This window comes from Eubalaena glacialis, chromosome 7 (genome assembly GCF_028564815.1).
Source record: "Eubalaena glacialis isolate mEubGla1 chromosome 7, mEubGla1.1.hap2.+ XY, whole genome shotgun sequence".
In the NCBI taxonomy this organism is placed as follows: Eukaryota; Metazoa; Chordata; class Mammalia; order Artiodactyla; family Balaenidae; genus Eubalaena; species Eubalaena glacialis.
The window spans coordinates 10,343,838-10,353,779 of NC_083722.1; the positions used below are offsets into that span (position 1 = coordinate 10,343,838).

At 51.5% G+C, this 9,942-nt stretch overlaps 1 protein-coding gene across 2 annotated transcripts in view; it reads right to left on the minus strand.

The window, feature by feature from the left end:
* Positions 1 to 5,107, minus strand: part of GFOD1 (Gfo/Idh/MocA-like oxidoreductase domain containing 1) — a 101,713-nt gene extending 96,606 nt beyond the window's left edge. Inside the window, exon 1 of one of the 2 annotated variants that reach the window (XM_061194835.1) lies at positions 4,459 to 5,107. In XM_061194835.1, the coding sequence (XP_061050818.1) occupies positions 4,459 to 4,711 (253 nt within the window). In that variant the 5' untranslated portion in view covers positions 4,712 to 5,107. Of the gene's footprint in view, positions 1 to 3,991; positions 4,030 to 4,458 lie in introns of those variants that run through there. The other variant, XM_061194837.1, reaches the window with a different exon arrangement.
* Between the last annotated feature and the right edge of the window lie 4,835 nt (positions 5,108 to 9,942).

The following is a 9,942-nucleotide window of genomic DNA, read 5'->3' on the forward strand; positions in this document are numbered from 1 at the left end:
AATAGAGACACGGATGTAGAGAACAAATGTATGGACACCAAGCGGGGAAAGGGGGAGGGGACGTGGTGGGATGAACTGGGAGATTGGGATTGACATATATACACTAATATGTAAAAATAGATAACTAATAAGAACCTGTTGTATAAAAAAGTAAAATAAAACAAAAACAAAAGGTTGGAAACAACCTAAATGTTGAATAATAGGGAACTGTTTAAGTAAATTTTGGTTTATCCCATACAGTGAAATACTACGCAGCCAAAAATAGGAGCAAGGACACTTCTACATTCTGAGTTTTGAATATACATCTATGTGTATATATACACAAATTTTCAAGATCATATTGTTGCATGATGAAAGCAAAGTATATAACAGTAAGTATAAGATGTTACTAATTGTGTGAAAAATATTTTTCAAATTCTCAACACACATATTCACCAGTCCATACTTAGAAAAGTCATCAAAAGGAGACAAAAACCTTATAACCGTGATTGCCTCCAGTTGAAGTATGGGGCTGGGGAACACTTCCTCTTCACTGTGTACTATTTCAAGTGTGTTAGAGCACTTGAAACTTGTACCACGTGAATCTATAACCTATTTATAATAACTAAATAAAATCTACTTTTTAAGCAAATGCATTAAAGTAAGTGCAAGAAAAGATGGAGGCACGCAGTGCTGAGACCAAAGAAGGGTATGGGGGGGGCGGGATTGAGGAAGGGGAAGGATTCCGGGAGGAGGTACCACTGGGGCTGAGGCTGGATGAACAGGCATCTATCACACACACGAGGCAGAAGGGTATTCCTGACAGAGGCATGGACACATGAAGGAACAAGGGCCTTTCCAGGAAACACCTGCAGTTTGGTTTAGCTGAAGTGCATAGGGTTCCAGAACCACCAGCAGGACATGAGGCTGGGCAGGCTCGTCAGAGGCCAGGTCTTGCCGGTCATGCCAAGAAGCTGGGGCTTTTCCTAGAAATGATGAAATGGGGGAGCAGTAATGTGATCAGGTTTGCAGTCCTTCAAAGTAATTCTGGCAGCAGAGTGGAAGGTGGATAGAGGCAAGGGTGGCGAGGGGCAGACTGAAGCCTAATTCAGATGCAGTCAGGGCCTAGCTCCTTCTATGGAGGAAGCAATGATGCAGAAGAGGGAACAGATACAAGAGGGATGAGGGGTTGGCATCAACCAGATTTGGGAACTGATTCCATGAGTGAAGTAGACACAAACAAAGGATCCCTCCAACCATCTCACCTAGGCTGCCACTCTCTGAGAGAAGGAAGTGAGGCAAAGGAGCAAGTTTAGGGGATGGGAGAGGAAGCAATGACTTGGGGGGAGACACACGTCCTTGAGCAATTCAACTCCAGCCTCATCTGTAAGATGGGGCAAACAGCTACCTTAGAGGATTATTTTAGTCAAGAAATGAAACATTTGGGCTTCCCTGGTGGCGCAGTGGCTGAGAATCTGCCTGTCAATGCAGGGGACACGGGTTCGAGCCCTGGTCTGGGAAGATCCCACATGCCGCGGAGCAACTAGGCCCGTGAGCCACAACTACTGAGCCTGCGCGTCTGGAGCCTGTGCTCCGCAACAAGAGAGGCCGCGATAGTGAGAGGCCCGCGCACCGCGATGAAGAGTGGCTCCCGCTCGCCGCAACTAGAGAAAGCCCTCGCACAGAAACAAAGACCCAACGCAGCAAAAATAAATAAATAAATAAATTTATAAAAAAAGAAAAAAAAAAGAAATGAAACATTTCATATAGAGCACTTACCACGTTGCACACAGTAGGTACATAACAAGAGGCAGCCCTGGATGTAGAAATTATACATTGCAGAAAAGTCTCTCCAACAGAGAAATGCCTAGTTCGCTTAGGAAGGGATTTCAAGGAAATTTTTAGAAATCAAAGGAGGGTGTTGTGATTCAATTGACTGCAAGTTTTATGCCTCCATACTGGTCACAGCCTCTCACCTCGACAGGCCCATGACCAGTATGGATCCAGGGCCACAGATCTCTCACCACTGCTGGGCAAGCAACTCAAAGAAGGACAAGACGATGAGGCCAGGACTAGTCAAGGTTGGCTTGTTTCAATTCCAGGCAACCACTAATATCTACAAACCTCCAACGGCCAGACCGGCCCAATAACTGTTTGGGGTTTTTCACTTCCTGTGTCGTATGTGTTGAACCTCTAACTGTGACAGCACAGCACACCAAGATGACCGCCCCACCGGGTACTCGCAGGTACAATGGGAAGAAGAGCCATGTTTGGGGATTTTCCACTGAAGATGAAGCCTGGAACAGCCTACGGTCCAGCCACATCTAAATCCAAAGCCTCCACATTTCCTACAAGCAGAGACTACCTCAGAATCAGGTAGTCTGATCACCTGTGAAATCAGGAATTAAAAAAAAATTACAAAGCCCAAGACTTAGCATGAAAATATGAACAAACCCCTATTCCTCAGTCATGATGATTAAACCAAGGCTATTTCTTACGCCTCTGACACTTGGTTTTGAAACGGTAACCCACCTCAGTCTTGTCAAGGAAAAAAAAAAAATCATAGGGGTTTCTGAAAATAGGAACAGAAGAAGTATCCAGAAATGTATAATTTGTGCCACCTCCCCCAAAGCCAGAGCCCCCAAATGCTTTCATGGTTCAAGTACCAGAGATGGTCAGAAAACAGGAACATCCTTGTTTCCCAAATTGCCACCCTCCAGGAGACATGCTCTAGGGCTGCTCTGCGGGTCTGACCTGGAGGGCTGTGCTGGGGTGGGGGGGTGAATGTGACAACAAGGTCTTTCTGATGTGATAGGTCGTAAGCCCTCTAGCAGAGACGGGGCTCAAGATGGACCCGTCTTACATGAATTGCCCTCACAGATTTATGCTATAAGATGGTGATCATCTACTGAATATGCACAGATCCACTGTGAGCACAGAGGTAAGCTACCCAACGTATATATTCGATCAAACAGAAGAGAAATATTGGCCAGAACCTAATGACATTCCATTCAAGGCCAAAGAAAACAGGCAACAAAGGTCAGAAGCTTAATAAAATTAACATGAAAACGGACAGCCTTGGACGGTCTCCTTAGGAATCTGTCCGATGTCCCATCCGAGTCAACAACAGAATGGCCTGATGCAAGTGGTTTTCTAGGGGGAAAGAGTTCTACATCCTGGTCATAGTTCTCGGAAGATAGAATTAAAATATATGTACATGTCACCTACCCTAAATCCATGCCTGTCCTTAAAAATAAAACATTCTTTCCAAGATTGCATAAATTACCCTTGGTTTCTGTTCCTTCCCAGTTCTTGCCTTCTAACTCTTTTGCCTTCTAAGCTTTGTCTCTTTCCTGGCCAACAAAAAATTCCAACTTTCAAGGGTGGGCAATAACATTTTCTGGGGACCTAAGGAGTGAGCAGCCTTCCTGGTTCGTGTGAGGACCGCTGATGGACAAAACATGCACTTCTTCCTCTGGGCACGGCAGGGACTCTGATACTCTGCTCTGAGATGGTCCAGTCGGCCTGGGTTAGGTGGGGGAACCCGACGGTGAAGGCTGGTAAGCTCACCCCCAACCTGCCTGTCACCAGGCCTAGGAACTATTCCTGCGGGGAATTAAGGTGGGACTATTGCATGCTTCCACGTGAAACTGGCAGCATGGGGCCTTTCCCCACACAAAGCATCCGTGCCTCTGGAACTACTGCTCTCATCCCCTAAAATTCTAAGATCCTACTCCAAATCTGCGCGGAAGACAATTCTTGGGCTGCCGCACTCGAAAGTTAACTCCCTCTGCTTTTATCAAATTAGTCTTTACTATCCTATGACCACCATCCCGCCCGCCACGAAGACGTCCTAATAGATCCCCCGCCCCCATCCAACCACTCTCACCATCCTTGCTTTCAGCGAAGAGGAAATAATTCCAGCTAATTGTCACATCTCTATAATCTCCCACTAAACTAACTCCCAGCAGGAAGAAAGAAACTATCCTAGCAGGGCGCCACAGCTGCTTACGGTCAGGCAGTCGATCGTCCCCAGGAAAACCCGAGACACGTGTGGGCCCTTTATTCCGGCGTTCCTGGGCGCGCACTCGCCTCTCGCAGGCGCGCACGCACGCACGCACACACTCGGGCACTGCACACTCAGCCGGCGACTTAGTTTTGTCTCCTTCAGAGCAGCCCGTCCCCAATCTTAAGACTTTCCTCAGCCTGGTCTACTTCCCCGGAACACACGCCGCCTCCTGCAGCCTGGGCGCCACGCGCGTGTGAAAGCGCGCCCAGGTGGTGGGGAAGCGTAGGTGTGGGGAAGGCCAGGGATGAGGAAGGAGAAAGCTCCGAGTGGGATGTGGGATCTCAGGTGCCCGGGTCGGCGTAGATGCCATGTAAGCTTCCGGCATGAAGAGAGGGCGAGAGGAGAAAAGCAGCAGGGGATGAAAGGAGCGAGGCTGGGGATGGGGTGGGGGAGGGGGAGGGGTCGCTCACCCAGGGTCTTGACTGCGATCTGCCTGGTGAGGGGTGGCGGCAGGTTGATGCACACCAAGTCCACGTCCTGATGCAGCAGCACCTCGTCAATGCGGCTGGTGTAGAAGGGGACGCTCATCTCCTTGGCCAGCTCCTCCGCTTCCTCCTGCGTGCGGCCCCAGAGCGCCTTCACCGCGAAGCCCTCGTCTTTCAGCAGCGGGATGATGACACGGGCCGTGAGGCTGGTGCCGAACACGCCCACCCCGGGAAGCATGGCTGCTCCGGCCCGCCTGGTTCTGCTTTAGCTCGGATCTCCGGTCGAACACGCGCACGCACAGCCCTCTAGCCAGTCCCGCAGCCGGCTCGCCGCGGCGCGCCAGCCGCCGTGCACCGAGCCAGGAGCCCGGGTGCCCAGAGCGCACCGAGCCGCAGGCGGAGCAGGCTCGGGCGCCTCAGTACGGTGACTACTGCAGTGTCCGCCACGCGGGGTTCCCGTCCTTCCCGGAGGCGGCGGCAGGGACCCCCCCCGGAGCGCCCGAGGCCCCGAAGCCCCGCGGAGCCCGGGCTCAGGCGGCGTCCCCGCCGCAGCGCGGGCCGGCTGCGTGCGCCCCGCCGAGGTCGCTCCATGGCCGGCTCATCCCCGCGCCCGCGCCGCCGCAGCCGGGACCGGCTCTCCCCCGCGTCGTTTCCGCAGCCTGCGAGTCGCACGCAGGAGCCTCGACACACTGCCAGAACCCGGACCGGCCGGGCTGCGGGGGTCCCCTTCCTCCCCGCCCGCTGCTCCGAATGAAATGCACCGGCGGCCAGCAGGAGGCCGGCTAAGCTGGAGGCTCGGAGGGCGCCGGGCGTGGGTCTGGAGCTGCAGCGCGGCGGCGGCGGCCACGACCTGGGGCCAGCCTTCTCATTCTGCTGCCATGTTCGCTCGCCGCGCGGCTCGGGCGGCCTGGGCCCGGGTGCAGGCTAGGGCTCCGGGATCCCGCGGGAGGGCGGAGTTGGCGAGTTTGGCTGTCAGCGGCCGGGGGTTCCTGCCCCGCCCCCGCCGCAGCGCCGCGCGCCATTGGCCGCCGCGCGCCGCCCCCGCCCCCGCCGCCGCGGGCTCGGGGTGCGCGCTGCGCCCGGGCCCAGAACACGCCCGGCTCGTTCCCCGCCCCACCTAGCTCGCCTCCTGGCCCTCGCGTCTTCCCTTTCTTCGCTCTCAACCACCTCCTTCTTCCCCTCGCCTCTTTCCAAGCCCCGCCCCAAACAAGCCAATACATCTATCGAGTCAGGGCGCGCCCTAATAGGCTAGTCACTGTGCCTTGCAAGAGAGGAGCTGGCGCCCGGGCCACGAGAAGGCCGGGGCACGCGGCCAGGTGTGAGCAGCGGGTAATTACCACCTCCGCTCCGGGAGCGTTTCCTCCGTGCCGGGCATCACGCTAAAGAAGCTTTCCTTGCATTCTCCCTTACTCCTCGCACCAACCCTGAGGTTATAGGAAACCCATATAACCGATGATGTAACTGAGTCCTGGGAAGGTACAGGGACTTGCTCAAGGTCGCGTAACAGGTAAGCAGCAGGCCTGGGATCGGAATCCAGGCTCCAGAGTTTGGGTGGCGAGCGGGGGAGTTCTCCCCTCTCCTTCTAAGAGAGCCTCCGATCGTGCGCCACCCTCTCCGGCCGCGCACGCACCGTCCAGCCGCCTTCCTCCCAGACGGTCTTGTCTTGCTAAGCTCTCCTTCCCCCGGAGGTCGGCGCGCGCCTAGACGCTGCTGTGCTGGGCGGCCCCAGTGGCGTAGGGGTCACCGAAGCGGCTGCGGCACGTGTGTGTCGCGTCTGGGTTTGGAGACGGAGGAGTCGCTGGGCCAGAAGCCACGCCAGCCTCTGGCCTCGGGCTTTGGTTCCTTCGCCGCCCCTTTCCGCGGCCTCCACTCTCCTGTCCCCCCACCTCAACCCTCTGCTCCCTTCCCGAGCCCTGGCGGAAGAGCTGCCGGGCCAGGCCGAGGCTCGCCCGGCGCCCCTAGAGCGGTGGGAACTCTGTGCACGTCTGGGTTCCTGCCATATCATCGGCACCTCTCATCCTGCCTGCCTGGCTCGTAGTAAGCGCTCAATAAACATTTGCTAAATAAATGAATGAATGTTCACTGAATGCCCGTTTTGCCCCCACTTGGTGGTGGGAGGGGTGACTCAAGCTGAAGGGCAGGGGACCTGGCCTCTAGTCCAAAGTCTCTGGAGATGTCAGACGTCCTGTCATGTTCATCTCTCGTCTTCAGCACTCAGCTCAATGTGACACAGGTCGGCCTGAACACAAGAGTGAAAAGTGTGATACTTGGAAGCTTTTAAAACAACAAAAGTAAACAAATGGGACCTAATGAAACTTAAAAGCTTTTGCACAGCAAAGGAAACCATAAACAAGACGAAAAGACAACCCTCAGAATGGGAGAAAATATTTGCAATGAAGCAACTGACAAAGGATTAATCTCCAAAATAGACAAGCAGCTCACGCAGCTCCATATCAAAAAACGAACAACCCAATCCGAAAATGGGCAGAAGACCTAAATAGACATTTCTCCAAAGAAGATATACAGATTGCCAACAAACACATGAAAGAATGCTCAACACTACTAATCATTAGAGAAATGCAAATCAAAACTGCAATGAGGTATCACCTCACACCAGTCAGAATGGTCATCATCAAAAAATCTACAAACAATAAATGCTGGAGAGGGTGTGGAGAAAAGGGAACCCTCTTGCACTGTTGGTGGGAATGTAAATTGATACAGTCACTATGGAGAACAGTATGGAGGTTCCTTAAAAAACTAAAAATAGAACTACCATACGACCCAGCAGTCCCACTACTGGACATATACCCTGAGAAAACCATAATTCAAAAAGAGTCATGTACCACAATATTCATCGAAGCACTATTTACAATAGCCAGGACATGGAAGCAACCTAAGTGTCCACTGACAGATGAGTGGATAAAGAAGATGTGGCACATATATACAATGGAATATTACTCAGCCATAAAAAGAAACGAAATTGAGTTATTTGTAGTGAGGTGGATGGACCTAGAGTCTGTCATACAGAGTGAAGTAAGTCAGAAAGAGAAAAATACCGTATGCTAACACATATATATGGAATCTAAAAAAACAAAAACAAAAATGTTTCTGAAGAACCTAGGGCAGGACAGGAATAAAGACGCAGACGTAGAGAATGGACTTGAGGACAGGGGGAGGGGAAAGGGTAAGCTGGGACGAAGTGAGAGAGTGGCATGGTCATATATACACTACCAAATGTAAAATAGCTAGCTAGTGGGAAGCAGCTGCATAGCACAGGGAGATCAGCTCGGTGCTTTGTGACCTCCTAGAGGCGTGGGATAGGGAGGGTGGGAGGGAGACACAGGAGGGAGGGGATATGGGGATATATGTGTATGTATAGCTGATTCACCTTGTTATACAACAAAAACTAAAACACCATTGTAAAGCAATTATACTCCAATAAAGATGTTAAAAAAATACAAATAAAAATAAATAAAACAACTTGTAACAGCTGGCAATGAGGCAGGGCGTGTGGAGAGAGCAGGTTACCAAAAAAGCATGTGTGTAACAATACAGGGATGAGGCTGACCTCAGGGCCTTAGAAGAAAGGCACAGAGGACACTGAGTGCTGGGGTGGCTGAGACAAAAGGGGTGTTGCCATCAATACTGACAGCCTTCTTCAGAGCAGAGGTTTTCGAAGAACTGAGGCAGGAACGCCCACGGGGGCAGGGGTGCAGGCAAGGAGGGTAGACAAGAGGGCACCTTCTCAGTACCCAGAGGCCAGGTCCCATGTCAAAGATGGCACCGCTTACATGGAGCAGGGGATGTGGAACGTGGCGTTGGGGCTGGAAGCAGAGCTGGAGCCCCTGGGGTTGACTCCTGGCTGTGCTGTTTACTCGCTGTAGGCTCTTAAGCAAATTACTTCACCTCTGGGCCCGTTTCATCTGTAAAATTGAAGTAATAGTGGTGTATACCGCCAAGGATTTTGGAGGATTATATGAGTTAGTTTTATAAAGTCCTTAGGATGGTGTCTGGCACGTAGTAAGCGCTACATACATGTTAAATAATTATGGAGAGTGGGTCTGTTATCAACATCATTCCTTGATGTGAGAGACAATTGTACAAGGGCAGCAACATCTAGATACTAAGAGGGAGTTTGTTCTTTTAAAGGGAACTCTATCCCTAGCTGCAGTGTGAATAAACATAAACCTTCCATCTGCATAATATGAAAAGAAAATGGTCACGTTTGACTCGCATAAGAAATGCATAAAATAAACATGATCCCCATTTCACAGAAGGTAAAACTGAATCCTGGCAGCAACTCAATCTTACAGGTCTAAAACAGAACGCTTCATTTCCAACCCACCTCCCAAACCATTGCTCCCTCAATTATCCCCATCTCCACAAATGGCACCACCAGCCCACCCGTTGGCCAAAAACCTTGGAACCATTCAGGACTCCTCTCTCTCTCATACACCCTACAACCAAGCATCGGCAGGTCCTGTCTGCCCTGCTTTCACAGTACATCCAGAGTTTGATTGCTTCTCTGCTGTGGTGGGGAGCCCGAGTCACCATCATCACTACCTGGACCACAGCATCGGCCTTCTCACCACTCTACCTGCTTCCACTCTTGTTCACCATAGTCCGTATTCTCCACTCAGCAGCCAGAGTGATCTTTTAAAAGACAAGTCAGATCATGTCCCACCAGGCTTGACACCTACCAGTGAGTAAACTCCAAAGGCCTCAGGATGGCCTGAAGAGCTCTACCTGACCTACCCACCCCACCCCTGCCTCGTGTATGTCCTACTACTTTCCTCCCCACACCCTACATGCCAGCACACTGGCCTCTTCACGAGGCACTATACAGACTGAGCCTGGGCCTTTGAACTCACTGTTTCCTCTGCCCACTCCCACCACCACCCCCTCACGTATCCACGTGGCCCATTCACTTCACTCAGGCCTCTGCTCAGATGTCCCCTCCTCAGGTCTCCTTGCCTGACCATCCTATCTAAAATGACCTCTGTCACATTTCATCCCTTTGTCTGGCTTTATTTTTCTTTATAGCTCCTCTCACCGCCTCACATTGTATTAGATACCTGTTTATCTGTTTATCATCCATTTGCCTCAATAAACTATAAACTTATTGAGATCAGAAGTTTGTGTGTCTTGTTCATTGCTGAATCCCCAAAAATTGTATCTGGCACCTGCTAGATGATATGTATTTGTTGGACAAATGTTTATGCATTCTTCTAATAACCATGTACTATTATGAGGATTGTATGAGTTAATATTTATGAACTCCTTAGAACTGTGCCACACGCCACATGCCACATGCAAAACGGTTTAGGCCCTGGAGAAGTAAGGTTGAGGACAGCAGAGCCCTTGCCCCTGGTGGCCTGTTGACTGGGGACATGAATTACGATGGCAGTACAGCAACTCAGGCCAAGTACGGGCCTGCAGGGGATGATTTGGGAGCAGAGAAAGGCTTTG